Source organism: Hetaerina americana, unplaced genomic scaffold (genome assembly GCF_022747635.1).
Source record: "Hetaerina americana unplaced genomic scaffold, ioHetAmer1.1.p SCAF_822, whole genome shotgun sequence".
Lineage (NCBI taxonomy): Eukaryota > Metazoa > Arthropoda > Insecta > Odonata > Calopterygidae > Hetaerina > Hetaerina americana.
In genome coordinates this window covers 5,356-27,038 of record NW_027287453.1, presented here as the reverse complement: position 1 = coordinate 27,038, position 21,683 = coordinate 5,356, and the positions used below count along the sequence as shown (strand labels likewise).

Sequence of the window (21,683 nt, the reverse complement as noted above, 5' to 3'; positions counted from 1 at the left end):
AGGTACAGAATTGAAGGAAATTTTAAAGTCGGGAATTGAGTGGAGTTGGTGAAGCAAGGATAAGAAATGCACAAGATATTGCGTTGCCTTGAGGTATAGAATCGGAGTATCTAATTGAAAGATATACAAGAGATAGAAATGAATAGGTTGCTTTGATTATAGAGAAACACTGGCGTAACTTCATCAAAATATAACAGATTCTTGGAACTACCTTTTAATATCAGCTCTTTATTCATATAGCATCCTTTGAGACTACCCTACTATCTTCCTCCTTCAGGAATGTGTCAAATAAACCAAATTAAATCAAATTCTGCGAAAAAATGATGACTTAATAATCATATTAGCGATAAAATAATTAATATCTATATTCCGACGACCATATATTTGTAAAACCAATGAAGTCAACCGGAAGGTTGGTTTGATAGATAGAGTTTGATGGGTGTGGAGGCTGCCTTATATAAATCCCAACTACATGTTACATTCACACATCAGAGGCCCATTCCTTTCCCTGCGGTTTTGCAGGAATATCTGGTTCCCGAAAAAACACAAATTTTGGATGAATTTGAGGGTGCCCAGATGCCTCACCCGCGCTCGAATCCGGTCCGTGTGGTCAGTAACTCAGTGCTAAAAACTATTGGACTACCCTCACTGTATGCTAATAAATTTAAAAGTTTTTCCGCATCAAATGCCACGAAAAAACAGGAATAAGAGCGCTAAATATGGGCCGCAGGTTGCTCTATTGAATAATAAGATGGCATTTACAAGTACAGATGATTGCGCCCTTCAAGGAATTACGGCTACTTGGATTGCTTAGAAGGATGAAATTGGAGGCAGTGCATTAATATCTCTAGAAACTCGTATATGGAATCACTAAAATAAGGATAATGACGAAGTTTCAATCGCAATGAACGTGTACCATTATAATCCACACGTAATGATGTGGCGACCTTCATTGTTGCGTAATATCAATTTTCAAACTATTTCAGAAAAAATCAACTAGTCTTTAAGTTGGAACTTAACGAATACGAAAAGCCTAGTAAATCGCGATTCACAAGCCATAAATTTTTAAATAACTATGATACCCAAGAGTATTAGACTAGCCAATAAGGAACCAATGTAAATGGAATGGTTCATACGCTGAGGATGAGAAATGAAAGTTCATGAGGAAAACATCATAACTGCCAAAGAAGAAAGGAATTGATAATAAAAGTTTGAATTTGATAAGGTGTCCCATCCACATAGAAATTCAATTTTCCAGACCTTTGAACAAGAAGTTCATTACTAACATATATAAAGAAAATATTGCGTTTTTGCAAACTTTTTATTGCATCAGTCCTCTGAGAAAAATAGAGAATGGTCAAAAACTTGCGTGGACCTGAGGGGAAATAGGTTGGGATCTGGAAAATGGGGACGCCAAAGGTATTTCTGGCAGACATCTCAATTTCAGAGTTACATATTTCATGAGAATCGAATAAAAATAATAGTTTTAGACAGAAACATAGAAAAATTTCAGGTCAGCCCAACAAATGTACGTATGACATGATATACATGGAGCTTGGTGAAATCAAAGTTTTGCATTTTGGTGACACGTTAATTCAAGAGTGAGAGATAAAAATATTCTGACGGTTAAAATTGAATTGTCGTTTGATTTATTCGACTACATTCGCAAAAATGAAAATAATAATGTATTGATTTCTCCATACTCTGAAAAACTAAATTGTAAAGGATAAGTATACAAGTACATGTATATCTTCACCAAAAAGGAGTACGTATACAAATTATTAATATTCATTTTAAGAAATAGAATGATGAATGATAAACTCACCGTTAAATTTAATTTTCTAGGCAACCTATAGAATTTACATTTTATGGCTATAGAATTTTTACAATACAGTAAATACCAAGTTCCCATTTCGATTTTACTAGTGCAAAAACATGTCCACGAAAAAATATTGAATTTTTTCATAAGGTGTAAGCAATTAGGAACTGAATATTTTGAACCCAGAAAAAATATCTCATATTAAAATACTTCGAAATAATGCTTCGAAATAAAATATTGATTGCGTCATCCTCAAGCAAATTCTGGACATATTCTAAGCACGTAAGTCTGATGTCTGCTGCTAATATCAGGAAATAAATTCTGCATATTTTGAATATGCTAGTGTGTTTTCAAAGGAGACTTTCAAATTGGAAATACCGATTAAAACGTTTCCGGGAATTGGGAGATCTCATATCTTCGATAGAAGATTTATGAAGTACCAATAAGAGAAGAAGAAAAATGTATGAAAGCAAAGACAAAATGAGTGGCCAAATAAATGACAATTTCCTCAGGAATAATGAACTAATTACGGTCTATGCAAACTCATTTCTAAATTACCGTTCCCAGTTCAACCTAACCGGTGATAAATACATTTCTCAAGTGGTAAATTGAAATTATTTATTTGGTAATTTATTATGGACCAATTCCACCATATCAGGCCTAAATATTCACAGCTGATATGTATCGACGGTCACATTCGCGCATATATTCGCTGTACGACAGACTACGAAATGAGATGGAGAATTGAAGGCAGAGGGTAGTGAGAGGGTGGGAGAAAGACGGTGAAGAGGAAGAGGGATAGGGAATGGGGGACGTGAAGCGATCAGAAGAGAGGAAGCTTGGGATGAATTTGCAGAAGGGAACTGGCTGGCGCGGTGGATTTTTTATATTTTTCTCGGACTCTGTGTGAATCGGCGTGGATCGGGTGGGGAGAGTTTTGGGTTGCTCGAGTATGATGGCACTGCCGCTTCCCCACCCGATCCCCCGCCCCGGGAGAATGCCAAACAAATGCAGGTTGATCCGACGAGCGGCGGGGAATAAAAAAAAGAGGAAAACGAATGGGGTGTGGGTAAAATGGGGAAATGGGTGGGGAAATGGGGGGGGGTGGGGGTGGAAAGAGCAAACAAACAAATGAACGCGTTTTCACGGACGTTTTCACGCGGAGCGAGGTCCCTTTTTATTGGTTCGGGTAAGCAAATTTAGTTTGAAACGCCTATTGGTATTTAAATTTTTTTTTATCTGTGCCCCATAATTAAAATTCCATGTTTTACTTTCATCGTGTGCAACGGGGATGCAAAATTTTATTTAAGTCTTAATTTTTCGTTACCGTGAATGGCATGTTGAAAAAAACGCCTGACTTAATTGTCCATCCGGTGTGCGTTTTATGCTATTCAGCTCCACGATGCGATAGTGGCATTTGGAGCACATACCTCTATCTAGCTGGCATTTTCTGAATTCAATATCAATTATTAAAGCTTTAATTTATATATTATATCGCTGAGCAGAAGAAAAAACTGCTAAATTCCCACAGTTTTTAATTTGACCTGCATTAAAAAAACTTGTGGAAATAACATTATCACGTGATAACGCATCCATTATTCTAGTTCAGTGTCAGTTGGACAACAGTTTTAAGAGTACCTACCCATTCAAAATTAACGAGTAACTACGCATTTAGCATAAACCTACGGACTGGTTTCACGAGAAAATAAATTTTCATTTTTTTTCTAACACTGAATCAAAATTTAGCTTCAATTGAGAATGCGGATTAGAATTCCGAATTATTTTTTACACAATTATTTTGAAGAGAAATGCTTTGGCTAGTCTATTCAATCAGCTCATATACTGGATAATAAGTCAAATCCGATATGATTGTCCTAGGATGGAATTCACATCTGACTGAACAGTAATTAATCACCATTTTCCTATGGGATAAATGAAGAAGTACTGATCTAAAAATGTTTAGTTAAAGGTAACTTTACTTATTTTATATAAATCTGAGTTATTTAGTTAAATTAATGAAATAACAATAACATCGACACGATATCCCGCGAGCCACGGACGTGTGTCGGGGGAATAAGGGCACCTGCCACACATGCAGACACAACTAGCTCATTCACGCATTGGAATATATAGTATGCTGACCAATGCACAAAAAACTCGTGTACATACATTCCTATGCACACCATGCAAGAATTTTTTTATTTAATCAATGCATTACATGTATTTTAGTATTTGAGTTAATTTGATTTTTTCGGCCTCGTTATGTTTACTTTTTGTGCAAGGGAAGAACGAGTGCTAGAATCTGCAAGTGATGCTGTTAATATTTTAGTGAACTCCGGTGGTTGACTCCACGCATACAATTTGGTTCTACAATCATTCCATAGAGGTCACGAGAAAACCCAGAGGTGCCCTGCACTATTCTTAAAGTCTCAAGTGTTGCCTGCTCTCCCCGAGAATTAAGAGGCTTCCAATTTAATTCCTTCATCATTTCCGTCAAGCTAACTCTCTCTTCCGTATTTATAACAAACCTACATATGCTCTCTGAATCTTTTTCAATACGTCAATTGACGTTTATTCCCAAATACTTGCTACATATTATAAATTTGGTCTAAGTAACCTCTCTTTTTCTATTTCATTTTGTTTTGACCCGTCTAATAACATGGGTATCCAAACTACTGTAGAATCGATGTCGGAGCTGGACTTCTAAAATTTTACATTTAAAAAAAAGATCTTTTATGTTCCATCAATTCACCAAAATTTCATGTTTTATGAATAGTATTCTGTTTCTATATCATATCCATATTTAAGTTTGCACATAGAAACAAGATATTTAATCAATAATATAAAGGTAGACTACAATTTTAAAATTACTAGGTTTACTGGAAATAGAAAATTGGGATTTTTTTTATTTGAGGAGCATTTTTTAATATAATATTATGTGAGTTCAAGCATAAGGGAGGATAGACTTACAAATAAAACAAAAATTGAGTTTTACGGGAAGGTATATACATTGACGAATGGAGCCTTGAAAACAAAGGTAAAGGGTGGAAAGAAGGCAAGTTTCTTTCAAATGGACATCATGACAGCTTTGCTTTCAGTGCTTTATTTCGAGACGTATCTTAGCTCCTCATGGCCACGGTGACATTGTCACCCAGATTTTGCTCCAGTTTTTTTTTCAGGGTGCGGGGAATATTTGTTCCTTTTGAAGGTGAAGAACTACCACACATAAATAAGCGCGCTACTTTTTGCTGAATTTTCTGAACAAACATTCCCTTGTTTTTTTCACTAAAGCACACTATCATCCATGCGATAACAGACTATTCAAGGGGCTAATCGCGAAGCAGGTCCAATTTAATCCGACAGTATGTTAATAACTGTGGCTTATTTCATAGCTAACTTTCTACTCTACCAATTCTACATTTGAGTTTTCTGCAATCGAGTTTGAATCTTTGCTTGTCACCACGATCAGTAATGGCCGAGTGACCTATTACAAAATAACTAAGTCGTAGGCGAGTTTTGAATATGCGTCCATTGATGGGCGCGTGATCCTACAGAACTATGCAGCAAATGATTTTAGAGTAAAGTTAATTTTTTTAAATAAAGTAACCATTGATAACCAGAAAAAGGATATTGCTTTGCCTTTTTAAACTTTTTAAGCTAATATAAAGAAGCTGTCACCACTAGTTACGAATCCTGATCAAACTTCGAAAACATTATATTTTTGTTACTTCGCTAATCTCGTTTACTTCGCTGACTCAATTTCAACGGCTTGCGTAAAAGTAAATTCAATTTTCGAGAGAAAGCATGAATCTTAATACTCAAATTTGACAAAACCTAAACACAGCTGGTAAAGTTCTATTACCAACGTCCCTCCGAAGTTACTGCGAGATAAAGGTTGAAAACACAAATTTTTTCCCGTTATGCCTTATTTTTATCACCTTCGACGATCTTGTAAAGAAATATAAGGACCAACCCTCCACACTTTCACCGAGGCTACAACCCGTAGATCCCCTATTATCGATTCCACATTCGCTCCATCTGTCTTTGACGTTCCAAGGATTATTTGATCTTCCAACTCCCTATCACTCTTGCTTTAACGCTTTCTATCGAGTACATTTTGGTCAGCTCACATTCGTAAGGGTTAGAGTTGACCAAAGCTATGTTTCAATCTGTTAATGCTAAAGTAACTACAGCCAAATCTACATAAAATGTTGGCTTTCTGAATGAATTTAAATTAATCAATGTGAAAATATACCTAGGAAAGCATCGAGGATTTACCATAGCCACGAAGCCAACGTCTTAGGTAAGAACGCTCGCACAATATCTAAACTTTAAAAAGCCAATAAAAACAAAGACATAGATGGACATAATACTAATAATTTAGAAAATGTATGTTCTCTTTTATGGTCACTTAAGATCATTGACGGACTGAATGGCTGGAAATAACCTTGATTTTTGATGCGAGTGTCATATAAAAAATTCTCAATTTTCACAATTCCTCGGAAACTTAGATGAATTATTTTAACAGAGTCATGCATAACCTAGTAAAAAATGAAAATCATTTGACAAATACCGATTGATTAGACACTTTTTGGTAGTTTTAGTTCAGAAACAAGGACTAAATGAGAAAAGTACTCTTTATTACAATACCCGACGATGTACTAGAAAGTGTTATTTTTTCCATAAAATAGAACGACTGCTTAAATCAAAGTCTGATTCCATTTTCCAAATAAATTTTAATGTATTGTTATGAAAATTAAATTAAAAGTCAAATTTATGGAAAAAATGTACCACAATGGTCAGTTTTTCTCATCCAGTTTCAACGCATACTGAAGGTATACAACGCAATAGTAAAACCCACTGCGTACATTAAACCTTGAAAACCAGAAATAACTCTACAGACGCAATAAAAAAAAATTTCACATAATATTGCATCCGTTTTGACAGATTATCTACAGACAAGCATCATCTTTAAATAACTGGCATGAATATTTTTCTAATAAAAGCTGCGATGTGATGCATCCTGATTTATGCGTCGTCTGCTCCATTTCATGAGACATAACTATGAGGTAAACGGCGGTTACGCGGAGCAACGTTAACCAAAATGGATACGTAACGTCTAATCCCCTGTTGAGAGAAACTAATAAAATCATAGTTTCCCATAGGTCGAAACAACGCCTACGCCCTTCCATCATTTCACATACGGAATGTGCGCTGATTGCAATTTAGCCAGAGAATTCATGATTGGAGTTATCCCCATTTCAAGTTTGACAACCCACGGAAAATGAAGAATTCCCTGGAAAATTACGGAAACAGCTGCCACCAGAATTTCTTAAATGACCCTCAATGCTAAAGAAATAAGCTCCTTATCGGAATGTATTTTAAACGAAAAAAAACTTGTATATGTTCGTCCTTTCCTTTTTGTTTCAATGACATTACAGAAAATATTAGTCCAGAATTATACTCATTATTAGACCAGAACACTAAATAATTGTTTTCCTAGCAATAAAAATATATTTTACGAGTGATATAGACATGAGAACCCGATACTGCTCAAGTCATGAGAAGGCAGTGATAAAGAAAAAGTGTGTATTTACACCGACGGAAAAAATAATAATCAAAACCATGATTTAGTTCAAAGAACACTGTACGGCAATGCGTGTAGAGCGCTGGAATAAATAAACTGCCATTTTTACTTTTTATATATTTTAAAATGAATGTAATTTTTTTAAAATTTCCTTTAGAAATACATTTGAAAATGCTTCATTGGTTACCTTAAGGGATAGAAATGCTGCAATATTTTCACTTCATAAAGTCGAACAAAAATTGAAGTGGATAAAGGCTTACCAGCTATGATAAAAGTGTTTTAAAGCGACATGGATGCCTTTTGAGGCATTAAAACTAGTCTGACGTTGCTGATGCACATTTCATCATCCACCCGTGCGGCACGTAATAGCTTCCATCACCAGACGTCTGCCTCGTAAATCTTCTTAGGTTTGATCTCTGTGAACCATTCCCAGAATGTCGACAGGAATCATCACTCAAAATTCCTCCTCCAAAATGATCCTGAGACAAAAATTAATACCTTGAGCATGTATTGTAAGGTAGCGCCGTTAGTCTTCACGAAATTTCCCCTTGAAGAATTTGCACATTTTTCTTTGATTGATCTCCTGCCTAATGCCAATATTTGCACTTTTCAATATTTTAGCACCTTTGAATCCCAGTTATTGCAGCTCTCACAAGAAAGATCCGGACAAAAAGCGCAATTAATGCTAAAGAACCTCCATCGAACAAACCATATTCGAAAAAAAACTTAGATTTAATTTGCAAATATTCCTGCTAGTAGTAAATTTTCATATAACAAGGTGAGATGTAGTATAGCAAAAGCAGAAGAAAGCTCGCTGTCATTAGATCATCCCTTTCAGATTTTCAGGTATCTACCGGTAAAATTTCATCAAAATCAATAAATTATATATACCTGTAGTCTCAGAGTAATTGAAGAGAAATGCTTGCGTTAGAGTTCAAATTTTTTACCTTTAAAATTGTAAAAATTGCGCAGCTACCGCAATAACTATGTTTAGGAAACTTTATACCTCATATACCGTGCATCTACGTGTAAGTGCTTTCAAATGACATAGGGGCTTCATTAAGAACTTTAATACTTTATAAACACTAAATTGAGTATTGTTTTCGTTTAAACAATAGGATTAATGAATTTTATAAATAATCTTGAAAAAAAAGCATTTCCCATGAAAAAAAAGAACCAGATTGTATACACTCATAAATATGCATAAATTACATTCGCGTTGTCTATCACATTTTTAATATCAATTATTCCTTCACAAAAAATCGTTTAAAAAAAGGATCAGCGAGTATACAATTGTACGTTTTGCCAGAAGATTTTCCTTGAAAATTTTCAAGTTTTGGAATTGGACATTTTTTAAGGAATTGTCGGGGAACGTATTCTGTGGGTGTGTGCGATGATTGCTAAGATATCTACAATATTGATGACTGCCTGTTCATCTGACACAGGTGATGCTGGGCGGTGGTCGGCGCCACTGGCTCCCAAAGGTAGCCCGCGACCCAGAGTCATCCTCCGAGGAGGGTAGGAGGTTGGACGGGCGGAACCTGGTTGACGATTGGTTGAGGGACAAGAAAAGAAGGGGCGTCCGGGGACACTACGTGTGGAACAAGGGGCAGTTCGACGCCATCAACCCAAAGCACGTGGACCAACTGCTCGGTGAGTGAACCTTTCTCTTACTCTCTAACTCTCTAACTACCACTCTAGAAGAAAGGTATCAAATTATATCATAAGAATTGTTTGATCAATTTTCCCACCAAGCAAGTCCCGCAAGAATTGTATCCTTATTGGATATTTATGTGTGCTAGTAACGAGATGACAAAATCCTGAAAAATCTCATTTATCAGGGAATCTAATTTTTCAGGAACAATGGTTACCTGGCTCTCATTTGTGAGGCGCATTAAATCGTGACCTTTTGCTTATCATTTACGAACGTTGACCAAGGCATATTCTTATCGGATGCTTTTGTTTTTACGTTACAGTCCATATAGACGAGGCGGTTTTCATCGTACGTTGTTTTATTAGTTAATATTTGTTCGATAACTGAAAATTTTAGATTAGAATTAAAGGATGTTAATTATAATTACTTGATGAAGAGTTAGTAAGTGAGACATACAATGACGGTTTTTGACAAAATGCTAGACCCTGGTTGGTGTATCGTCAAATATTTTTGCATCAATGTTAATGATAGAACCTCACAATTAAATGACTGCCGAAATCTTAGATTGAATATTAGAATTGAGTTGAAGTTTTCATACCATAAAAACAGGTTGTTGAGATATAATAAAACTTCAGTGATGTAACCACTCTATAAGATGATATTCTCTAATGATTGATTAATTATATCGTTTAATAAACTGCCAACGGAACCTAATCATGAGCATTCGACGAAATAAATCGCAGCTGTATAATTATTTGATTGACGAAGCTTAGTTATAAAAGTCGATAGTTTTCTGGCTGTTAGAAATATTTTCAAGTATACAGGGTCCGTTCAATAAGTATCGTAGCTGGTTCGCTGTAGCCTCAGCGGAGTCGTAGATGGGGTCCGACTGGCAGCTCGGTAGAGAGGTTCCCCACCACTTAGGGGCACTTTAGTTCAGTCGCCTCTGGACATACACTGAGACAGGAGTTGGATTTTTGTGACGTGTGATTATTTGTAGTATCGTCGCGCCAGCTTGGAGTGCACCATCGAGCAACGCTACGTTGTGAGGTTTCGCGTTAAACTCAGGAAATCCGTGGCGGAGACCCTTGGACTCATTACACAGGCTTATGTGGATGATGCCTTAAGCCGTACAAGAGTTTTAGAGAGGCACAAAATGTTTACGGAAGGCCAGGAGGTCCTTGAAGACGAGCACCGCGTCGGACGCCCGACGACCACTCGAACCGATGCTCAGGTAGCCAAAGTGAAAAAGGTTTTGGGCTCTGACAGGCGTTTGACGATCACCCTTATCAGTGAGGTTACCGAACTTTCAGTCGGAACCGTCCACATAATTGTAACAGAGGGTTTTTCGATGAGGTAAGAGTGCGCGAAGCTGGTGCTGAAAGTCTTGAGCGAGGAACAACAACTGTCGCGGGTGGAAATTTCACATGTAATTTTAGACTGCGTCCAGGAAGATGAAGATTTTCTCGACAACGTTAATACCTCAAAGGATAGCTCAAAAGGAAATCAAAGGATATCGGTTTAACTCCATCGAGATGGTTCAAGCGGCGACGACGAAGGCTCCAAATAGTATCCTGGAAAACGACTTCCAGCGGGCTTTTGACGAGTGGCAGACGCGCCGGACTAAGTGTATCGATGCAGGAGTAATGTATTTTGAAGACTATTCGGTATTTGTAATGATAACTGCAGTAAAGTTTGATTTTTGGAACCAGTCCCAATACTTATTGCACGGAACCTGTAAATATACTTCAATTTATTGTTTAATATTCAGTAGATGCAAAAAAGTCTTCACTTGTAGTTTTTTATGAACCAAAAATTGGATAGTTAATACCGAGCAAAATTATCGCACTTAATATAGTTATAGTCTTATGAAGTACAGTCAGTAAAAGTAAGAAAAACGATGGTATTTTTAATGTAATTTTTAAATATAATTTCTCACTCGTATCAGATGAAAATTTAAGTAAAGTGAAAAACTAACCCCTCCCCCCACCAAAATATAAGTTATGACTTAAAAATGCTTTTAAGCATGATATACTTGTTTAAGCTTAATAATACATTTTATCCTATGGAAGAATGTTATTATAATTAAAAACCCTATGTACTACGAACAGAGAATCTTGATGTTTCAATAAATGATATTCCAAAATCAGCTGCTGGAATTTCATAAGCTAGCGCTTGGTGTTTGAATATCTTCCACGTAGTTACTATTGTTTAATATAATGTATTTCGGTGTTAGGTGAAAATACAGGAAAACTAACTTGGCAGAAACCACTAGAATTTTTATTTTTCACGACCATGTTTTTTTTTGCAAGAAAATATCATCAGGTGATCCAGTGACAAAGTCTGGTCCATGATTGCGGAAAATAAAAATTCTATTTGTATCTACCAAGTTTGTCTGCCTTCATCTACGATTGGTATGAAAGACTTCCACTAAGTAACGTCTGAGACATCATCTTATATTTCGGTGTTGTCTTATAAAAGGACGGACGAATTTCTTAAACTGGCTACACCTGTGGTTATATTAAGTATGATATAATTTCGCAAATGTAGGTGACCCTGGAAATTCGGGATTTTGAAAGCTGGTTGGATTATTTGTTAAAAGTTAGCTCATTTGGAATACAAAAATATCTCATTTTGCTTCCTCTTCTACTTGACGAAAGGTAATTTGAAGTTTGATTCCTGAATTGAATTTTTCGCCGACAAGCAAAGGAAATTAGACAGAAGTAATGTAGGGAATCATGCCTTCGTGGTAAACCGAGTCTCTAGAGGAATAATGAATGGAAAAGTAAGTTCTTCAAAGAAAGAAATAGCACAATTTCAATCGAAAATTGCAAACGCTCGATGTTTTCCAGTGTTGTTGCCAGCGAAGGTCGGTCAGAACAAGGCTCACTGCCAACAGATGTGCGGCCATTTTCAAACCGCCTATACCACTTCTTTGTCAGTGTCATGCCCATGCTTTCGTCCCCAAAGGCCTTCTGTATCATTTCAACCGTCTTCGTACAACTCTTGCCCAGATTGAAGCAAAACCTGATGCAAATTCGTTGATCTGTTCTTTCTGTCATTTTCAAAAGTAAATAAATGAGACGAAAGGAAAACACACGTTGGACACAAATATACGCTGCGCGTGACCCAAGGCGTCCGGCCGGTAGCTACGGCATTCAGAAAGTATATATATATATATATATATATATATATATATATATATATATATATATATATATATATATATATATATATATATATATATATATATATATATATATATATATATACATACGAGGATCATCCGGAAAGTAGTACCCGTTCGTGAAATAAAGACACAAAAGTAAATATTAACAAACATAAAAAATTTTATTTGAAAGAGGATACTTTAAACTACTTCTCAACATAATCTCCAAGCAAATTAAGGCATTTGTCATAACGTGTGACAAGTTTCTGTATTCCTGCTGCATAGTCCTTCGCCGCCAGCTCATTGAGATACGCGAGGGACCCATCTTGCACAAATTTTTGCATAATGCAGATGGTGTTTAACAATTTCATGAACAATTGTTCGAGAAACATTGGGAAAATGCTCACAGATGTCATCAATTGTGACGCGCCGATCGTTCCTCACGAATTCGTCAACTGAGCTCACCAGTTGGTCTGTAATGACAGACGGTCATCCCGAACGCTCATCGTCGTGTGTGTTCCCCCTCCCCATGTTGAAGTTGCGACACCACCGCCGAACAGACGACTCGTCCATTACATTGTCTCCATACACCTCCTTTAATTGGCGATGAATATCACATGGGCGAACGTTTCTTGCATTGAGGAATTTAATCACTGCCCTCACTTCACAACTGGCGGCGTTCTCAATTTTTTTAAACATTGTAAACAATCACAGAAACAACACAGGCAATGTTAGCGTCACGCAACTTGGCTCAGAGAAGGCAGATAAGCCACTGAAGCTATCTGACCTCGTCCAGCGGCTACTCGCGTCGTCAGCACTTCATGCGGCACGAACGGGTACTACTTTCCGGATAACCCTCGTACATACATATATATATATACATATATATATACATACATATATACATACATACAGACATCAAATAATTTACGGGCACCAGAGCTTCCCGGGAAAACATAGCCGGCGGAAATATGCTAAGTCTCCTGTTTCGGTGCGTCTCCTTTCATTTACAGTAAATAAAAATTTTAAAAATTAATGGACCTGCTTTAACGCAATGATGAAAGCAGTGATTGTTCACGGGATTTTTGGTTTCATTCTATGAAAATTTTCCTGAAACCCTCGAAAGCAACAATCTATGAACACAAAAATTGATAGAAATACATTTCGTTGCCCTTTGTCCTTTGGGGCAAACAATTTTATCCAAATTGGGCGAAATTCATGTCTAAAGGAGGTTCTTATTTTTTAAATTACAATGAGGAATAAGATCCGCATACAGGGTAGTCGCATACTGAAAAAAACAGGCTAAACTTTATACTATCTGGGAATACTTTTAATTACTTCGTGTTTATATCTGTTTTTTTTAGTACAAGTTTTTCCTGGCACCAATTGAAAAAAAAATGAATCTAGAAGGGCTTTCAGACAAAGGTAAAATACAATTTGAAAACCCAAAATGCATAAAAATAATATAATTTAATTTGTCATTACAACTGGCACCACCTTCTTGGCATAATGCATTCATTTAAATCATTTGCAAAGGAAATGGTAAAAATGGCATGGTAGGTACTGAAGATAGATATGGGACTCATATAAATAGCTTTCATTCAAAGAGAATTGAGGATGATCAAGTTCAGTAAACTGTCAACTCCGATGTTGTAGTCACTGCTGTGTGCAATAGAAAATCAATGTTATAAATAAGGAATGAGATTCAATGCAAGAAAAAAACATTGAAGAAAGAGGAAAGCCAGGATAATCGTGAAAATGGGAGGGCAAAAGCTAGAGCAGGAGGAACAGTTTAACTTTTCTCTAACCACCATGGACCAAGATGGTGCAAGTAGTAGAAATTTAAGAAGAAGAATTACTACGAAGATGAAAGGAAGAATATGAGTAAAGAGACGGGAGGGATGCACGCTGTTTTACGGAGATTATGGATGAGAAATAGTCAGTTGGAAGAGGCAGAGGAAATGAAAAAAATGGGAAATATAGCTTAGTCAACAGCATTGAGTGATGGTTGCCGTTAAGCTTTAAAAAGCTATGTGAAGGTCTTCTCGACGGTTTGATGTTTGCTTGTAGAGTTGGTGGTTAGGGTTGAGGCATTTATGGAAACTGAGTAACAGTTTTCAAATAAAGCATTTTAACCGAAGGTATGTTTTGCGACTGTTAGACCAGCTGATGAGAAAGATTTCCAGGATGCGCGGTGGTTGTTCAAACGGTTGTAAAGTAATTTGGTCCATTGTCCTATTAGAAAACCAAGTAGATGCTAAGTTGTAACAGATAGGCTACATGTTGTAAAAGCAACAGGAAGATGAGATAGATGGTAAATACTTACTAAACAAGTGAAGGTAGGTGGAAGAGAGTAGTGAGAATGGGACGGGTATGACGTCTGGCTCGATTGCACGGTGATGTGGAATTTAGTGGAGGGGAGATTTAGAGACAGAATTAATGGATTTGAGTGGGTCGGAAAAATTGACATGGTGTTTAGGCGTAACGGAAGGACATATAGGAAAAACTTTTACTGTGGTCTTATGATTTTTGCGCACGGAAAAAGGTACCTTTTAGAATGGAATTTAGACAGCGGGGAACGTAGAGAAGCTGAACCTGTAATACATTTTTATGGTAAACTGAATAGAGTATTAAAGTTATTACAGGAGTTAGGTTGGGAATCACTCACGGAGATAAGGATAAATTGTAGATCTTGTATCTATTGGAAGGATATCTCTTCAGAAATAATGTTAAAATGTATTACTAGCCCCATCGTATTAATGTAAGAGAGATCATGTAAATAATATTAGAGAGATTAAGAGTAGAACTGATATATAGTATTTCAGATTTTCATTTTCCCTCGTAAGACAAGGGATCAGAATTCAAATAACATTTGTCCAATTCCGCTAGAAGGAAAAGATGTTTTTGTTAAAGGGTAGTCTGGTTCGTAATCACGCTCTTCAACACACTTTAGCGGTGACTCGCGGGGTACTACGTAATGAAATTATTCGAGATAATGCAGCCCAAGAATATAACTAGTACAGATGAAAATAGGGAAATAAAGGCTTCTATTACAATTGTTCTCGATAGTGAATATGATTAATCCAAAAAATACTAATATCACATGTTGAAACCAGAACATTATGAATATAAAATTTAAATGTTTCATTTAAAAATATTTAATTGAAAATGCTATGCACTTAATAAAAAATAGTTGAAACGCACACTTTGAATACAAAATTACAACAAATATTTTGGTCTTATTCTGCTCTGTCATTTCGTTATTTTTTTAAATAATGATTTTACGTCTCTTGAATACGATTTATTTATGTTACTTCGTTGCAATTGGTAGGTCTATTTTCATACTCACACATGGACTTCGAGGCAGATCGAGACAAGAGCGACGAAGGGGACCCATCTCTGGCGGAGATGACAAGGAAAGCAATCCAGATACTCTCCAAGAACCCGCAAGGATTTTTCCTCTTCGTAGAAGGTGAGAGAAATTAAAAGGTGTACATTTTACGTGTTATGAAGGTACCTACAAAGATCAACGTTTTAGTCAATCTGTCCCATTGAAGACTAAAAATTATAGAAACACCTATATTTTTATCACTTTTTGCCTCGTAAAAATAGCTTTGGTCCAGAAACGCAAATAATTCCCGAATTATTAAAGGGAATAATGCACATCCTATGTTATTAATTTAAGGCCGGTAAAGGGAAAATTTTAGTAGTATAACACATTTACTTGTATTTTCATCTACTATCCCTTTACAATCTTAAAGGTCTTACTCTTCTACATTTAATTAAATCTCCATAAAATTTTCTCGTATACTAGAGCGGCTCTCGTTGCGTCATTATCAAACAAAATCATATTATTTTCTGTTACATAATTTTCTTTCATTTAATTGCATCAGTTGAATAGAAAACATTCGTCTAGCTTTAGTTACTATATCTAGTGATAATATATTATGATAATATTATAATTTAAAATGTAATCCATCATTTGAAGCAACTTAAAATCCCCTTTTTGGCCACTGAATTTGAATCCGAGACGAAAAATTAGTAATACTTCTCTATTTACTTTCTTCAAATCGTAATATGGTCGTTTTGAATAATATAGCGTTACATTTCCCTTAAATGACATTAACTTCAACTATTAATGCTACGAATTTTTATGGTCTACTTGGTACGTATATTAATAAACCGATATTTTGATAATACCGTTTCGTAAAGATATGCAAATTAATAAGGAAGTTGTTTAAACTTAATAATCTTCATCATGATAATCAAAATATTATTATTTTAACGGGTTGGTGCATGAAATAAACGCGGTATATGATCCAAGTGTATATCTTTGATGGGGGAAAGCCTTGGGTGTTTTGATGACCCCTGTAGTCAACCTTGTACGGAAATTGGTATTTGCTCCTGGTTGGGTCATCAAGATATGTCAAAGAATGGGAGTCAGATGAAATAATCTATGTTACTTTTGCTCCTCAGAGAGACATGGCTTCAAAGGCGTGTGACCCCGTGTGGGAAGGCCCATAACTAGTAGAATTACCTTCAAAACACATGGTAAAAGACAATGAGAAATCATTTCTTTCATAATTATATCCTTGATAAAGCAGAGATATGGACGGTGCAATATGGATACTGGAGTTTACGGGGCTTATCTTATGGGGTCGGATAACCAAAGAGACTGTTCTCAAGAAGTAAAAGGATAAGTTAATCATTATTGTGATGCATGACTAAATACATTAGTACAGGTATAGTAGTTCACACACTTGGATAGTAGTGTTTATGAAAGATATGACATAATTACTGCATTTATCATTAAAGGAATAGCTTGGCGAAAGAGGGAGGATTTCTAAGAAGAAGGGTCTTATTGTCAGATTACGTGAGTAAGCCCATTACCCAGGTTGAAGATACGGTGCACTAAAAGAGGAAATAATGCAGGTCATACAATAGTAACTCCTCGACATACGTCGGACGTAATTGTTAAGGACCAATCAAAAACTTTCATTTTAGAGAACGCTCACTTTTGAATGAATGCATTACGGGAAGATATGAGTATTTGAGTGATTTATGGAACTTCATATAAAAGGGAAAAACCATTTGCGATCAGGAAGCTTATTAAATCGCTATATCTGAGTTTGCTCTATTGCAATTCCTGTTAATTTCAACTGAAAATACTCACACCAAAGGCAAAACGCCGTTACATTTACAGTCTTACTTAATTATAGGAACAATAGTGCCTATTATTAAAAAATTGCAGCAATTAAACCCCGAATATTCCATTACATTTTTCCATTCTTGATTTTCAATATTCACATGATGAAAATAATACGTGAACAATTTTCTGAAGATTACTATTATTTTACACTTTCCTTGGTCGGTATATGCACTACTTATGTCAGCAAGTAAAATTGTAATTACACTTATAAAATCCTCTTTATGCATTATATACACTGATAACGTATTAAAACTGTGCTTCATTATTTCAGGTGGACGAATTGACCACGCCCATCACTACAATAATGCTTACAGGGCCCTGGAAGAGACCCTAGCTCTAGAGGCAGCCCTGGAGGCTGCTTTACCCCTGTTGGACCCCGACAGAACGCTCATCGTTTTCACTGCTGATCACTCACACGTGATGACCCTTGGCGGAATCGCCACTCGAAGGGGCAACCCGATTTTCGGTTAGTTGGTACAGATATTTCTGTATTCATTCCCCATTTTACCATATGGCTGCAGTCAGAGTGAAAAAGTATTCCTGGACTCATAAATAACCAAGTGACAGTGTGCTTCTCTAAATACGTAATTTCATACGAATTGTCTCTATTTGTTTAGCTATGGTTTGAAACTTTTACCGAAGAAAATAACCTTTCTGTCAAAAACGTAAAACAAATCATAATGCTATTAAAAATGGAGTATTTAAAACTACGTATGTATGCACATACGTGTATTTATATGTATGCAAATTTTCTCTTGCTGATTTTACTTAAATTAGTTTATCAAAACAAAATTTACGAATTTCCTGAAGAAAGACATCTTGAAAGGAAATAAATAAAATTGAAGAATATCATCATATTTCCGAACTTATTTTAATGAACACTGTACGCGAATAATTCGTTTATTGTAGTTTCTATTTCTGTAAGAAATGACGGGGCTCAAATTTTTTTAAATCTATAACCGCAGTCTAAAACGGAATTCTCATTCTCTCTTAGCGTATTAGTGAAAAGAAGGGATCAATTGACTGTTTTTATGATTCAATATATCCCCCTGTGTACAGGAGTGGACGCCAAATCCTCCGACGTGGATGGCATGCCGTACACAACCCTTCTTTACGGCAACGGACCAGGGTTCGGGCGGGAGAACCTCAGCGGCGTTGACACGGGGGCTAAGAACGCCGTGCAGCAGTCTGCCGTACCGCGGCAATGGGCGACTCACGGTGGGGAGGATGTGCCTGTGTACGCGAAGGGACCGGGCTCCTCCCTCTTCCGGGGCTCCCTCGACCAGACGTTCCTCCCGCATGCCATGGCCTACGCCGCGTGCATCGGGGAGCACAAGGAGCGGTGTAAGAGGAAGAGGAAGGGCTCATCGCTCCCTATCCCGCCCTCGGCCACCGTCCTCCCTCACGGGCAGCAACCCTCTTTGCTGCCGCTCGCGACAGGCGGGAGACAGCAGCAGGCCGGAGGGGGGTTCCTGGGGTCGGGAGGGAGCGCCGTAGGAGACCCCAACGCCTGTGACGAACAGTCCACGAGGACGGCGGCGGTCGGGGCGTCAACGATGTCGGACGGATCACGGAGGCCGCCGGCTGGAGGAACCGTCAGTAGTGGAGGAGTTTCCTCACACCGAGTGGGGGCGATCGTCACGCTGGTGGCTGTGATAGCTCGGATTTTGGTCGTGGCAAGGTGCAGGACGGTTTGATGAGCGAACGAGCGACTGATGATGGGCGGTAAACGGTTGGAACTAACAGTCCACCTCCTCCCAATCCTCACACACAACCTCGAACTACTCATCAATTTTTTCATCCATGCAAAACTTATGTTGATGGGTAAGAGGGTATAGCTCTCATCGCCTCCAGGAACTCTCATGCGTTCGGAAAACATTTGAATATTCATTTCCGTTTATCGCCGAGTCGAAAGATGAAGAGGGAGATAGAGAGCGAGAGACATCAAATATACGATGATCATCATCATCCCCATGATATATTTTCGGTACGGAGCGTTTATTGCTTTTTAATTCAATTTTTCCAACTAATTCAAATAAAAATTTTAACCTTCATTTGTAGATTGTAATGAAAATTTCGAAACTGGTCGGGAATATGACTAATTATATTAAAAATTTTTGTTCTTCTCGGAAATGTTTGATATACTCTTAAATCTCGATTCATTTAACTATCTGAGCTCAATAATAGGTTCTCAGGGATCAGAAATTTGGGAAAACTACAGACGGTTTTTTGTGTGCTCCGTTGTCAACTTTATTGATTGTATCTTGAGTTTTCCAAACAGTACTTAGAAGATAAAGGTTTGCCAACCTCGGAGAATAATATTTTCTCTTCTATACACGTACTTTTAGTATATTACAACGGACCAGTTACTTTTAAAAATGAATCGCGATGAATTAAGATAAATGATATGAGTGCGATTCAGGTATGGAATGATTTAGCATGAATCATTAATTGGGCAAAAATGAAATTATTTTTAAGAGGAATACTTTTTAAATGGACTAAAAATAAGGTTGCTATTGAGAAGTGAATTGTATTGTATGGATTAAATAGTAGGATTAATAAAAAATGATGACTAGAGAAGCTTGCCTTAGGTGACGGTTTCATCTGGAAATGTTTCTCCCATTTATCTAAATTCTTTCGAACCCTGCGAGTAAAGTGAATTCAAGTTCCATCGTTATTCAAATTTGGCCAATGTTGTATACACTTTCGGTTAACATGAAAATTCACAAGAAATGGTTGTTAACCTGCGACAAATATTTTTGCTAAATTTATAGCATATTTAAAAATAATGTACACAAACTGAATGAGGTGAAATGCGTGCGCTCGCGTACGGAGCCACACTCCATTCTCTGAATTCTGGACGTTGTTTTGGCACTCGAGAGCAGGTGGCCGGAAATTGACCGCTTCCCATAATTGAAGAACACTCCAATGCATGGTGTTTTAAAAGTAAGAACAATAAATTAGCGACTTCCCCAAAAATATCCAAATGCATGAATTTTCAAATAAAAAATAAATAAATGAGAAAGCGAACGCGAGGGAAGTGAGGTTTATTTATCTGATGAGAGTTCTTCTTTTTTAATATGAAGCCTCGCAACGACAAATTTATTGCCACTCTCCCATCCCATGAGGAATGTCCCGAAACTTTTCAACCACTACGATATTTACTTCGATCGCACCCTAGGTACCATTTATCTGCAATATAATTTACATTTGGGAGAAATCTCGGAGTTCAACACAAAAGTAATTGGCTGTAGGCCTGAAGTATATGAGTGAAAATTTGAATGGCTTCTGTATCATACTTGCAGTTGCTCTCGAAACGCTATACATTATGCATTTAAGAGCCGATGACACAATTTATGTTCCCTGATAAGTAGATTGCTGTCATTGGAAATGCGTAATCAACTAAGTATGATGAAAGTTCATAGATTAATTAATATTCACCAATTGTCATTTCACAATCTCTATTTATTTCATGATATTTGTAATTTAAAGACTCGAAAATAGGTTCCCATACGGCCAATTAAACTTAACTATACTCAATATTCATCTCAGATCTGATTTTTGTATGTATCCAATCGCATGCAAATACGAAGAAAAAATAATTTCATAAATATACCAGTTAATATGTGAATAAGAAAATTTCAATCAATATGAGCAGTGGTGTAAAAATACGCCATTTCTTTAGCTGCACTTTCACCCGTACATATTGGTGGCTATGAGATTTATTCCATTCATCCTTATGTTAAATTTATCTTACTCTCACAGAAAATCCACACTGCAGGACTTCAACGAAAACATCATATCCTTCCAAACAAGCTGGTGGAAAATATGTTACAACTAGAAAGAGTTTGCAGCTTTCTGTTACACTTCCAAGATCACGTCCTTTCGCGATTGTAAAGAACAAAATAACTCAGCAGTTTTCAACGCGAAGAATTGGTCCGCTACATCTCCTTTAAAAAAATTGAGACATTCTGTCTCAAAATGTGTTAAAATAACGACGCTCAGTAATGAAAATCAAGAACAAAAAAAACAGAAAGCTTAGATGGAATGAAATAATGAACCTGGGAGCGATTTAAGGCAAACAGTATGGGGAAAATGGAAGACATTAAAGGCACTTGGCATAGAATTTGTAATTGATCTAAAAATGGACTTTTTGCAATGCATTTTTGCCATTCTGTATCTTCTGTATCTTACAGTATATTATTCTCAATACCACCATAAATTCTAAGACCACACCCGCACCTA

The 21,683-nt window shown here is 36.7% G+C and overlaps 1 protein-coding gene across 1 annotated transcript in view; it reads left to right on the top strand.

Moving 5' to 3' along the window:
• Nucleotides 1-19,135, top strand: part of LOC139698339 (alkaline phosphatase, tissue-nonspecific isozyme-like) — a gene marked incomplete at its 5' end in the record, with an annotated part of 43,594 nt that extends 24,459 nt beyond the window's left edge. Inside the window, 4 exons of the mRNA XM_071597243.1 lie at nt 8,852-9,059; nt 15,561-15,701; nt 17,710-17,904; nt 18,498-19,135. Of these exons, the coding sequence (XP_071453344.1) occupies nt 8,852-9,059; nt 15,561-15,701; nt 17,710-17,904; nt 18,498-19,135 (1,182 nt within the window). The remainder of the gene's footprint in view (nt 1-8,851; nt 9,060-15,560; nt 15,702-17,709; nt 17,905-18,497) is intronic.
• Nucleotides 19,136-21,683: the final 2,548 nt, after the last annotated feature.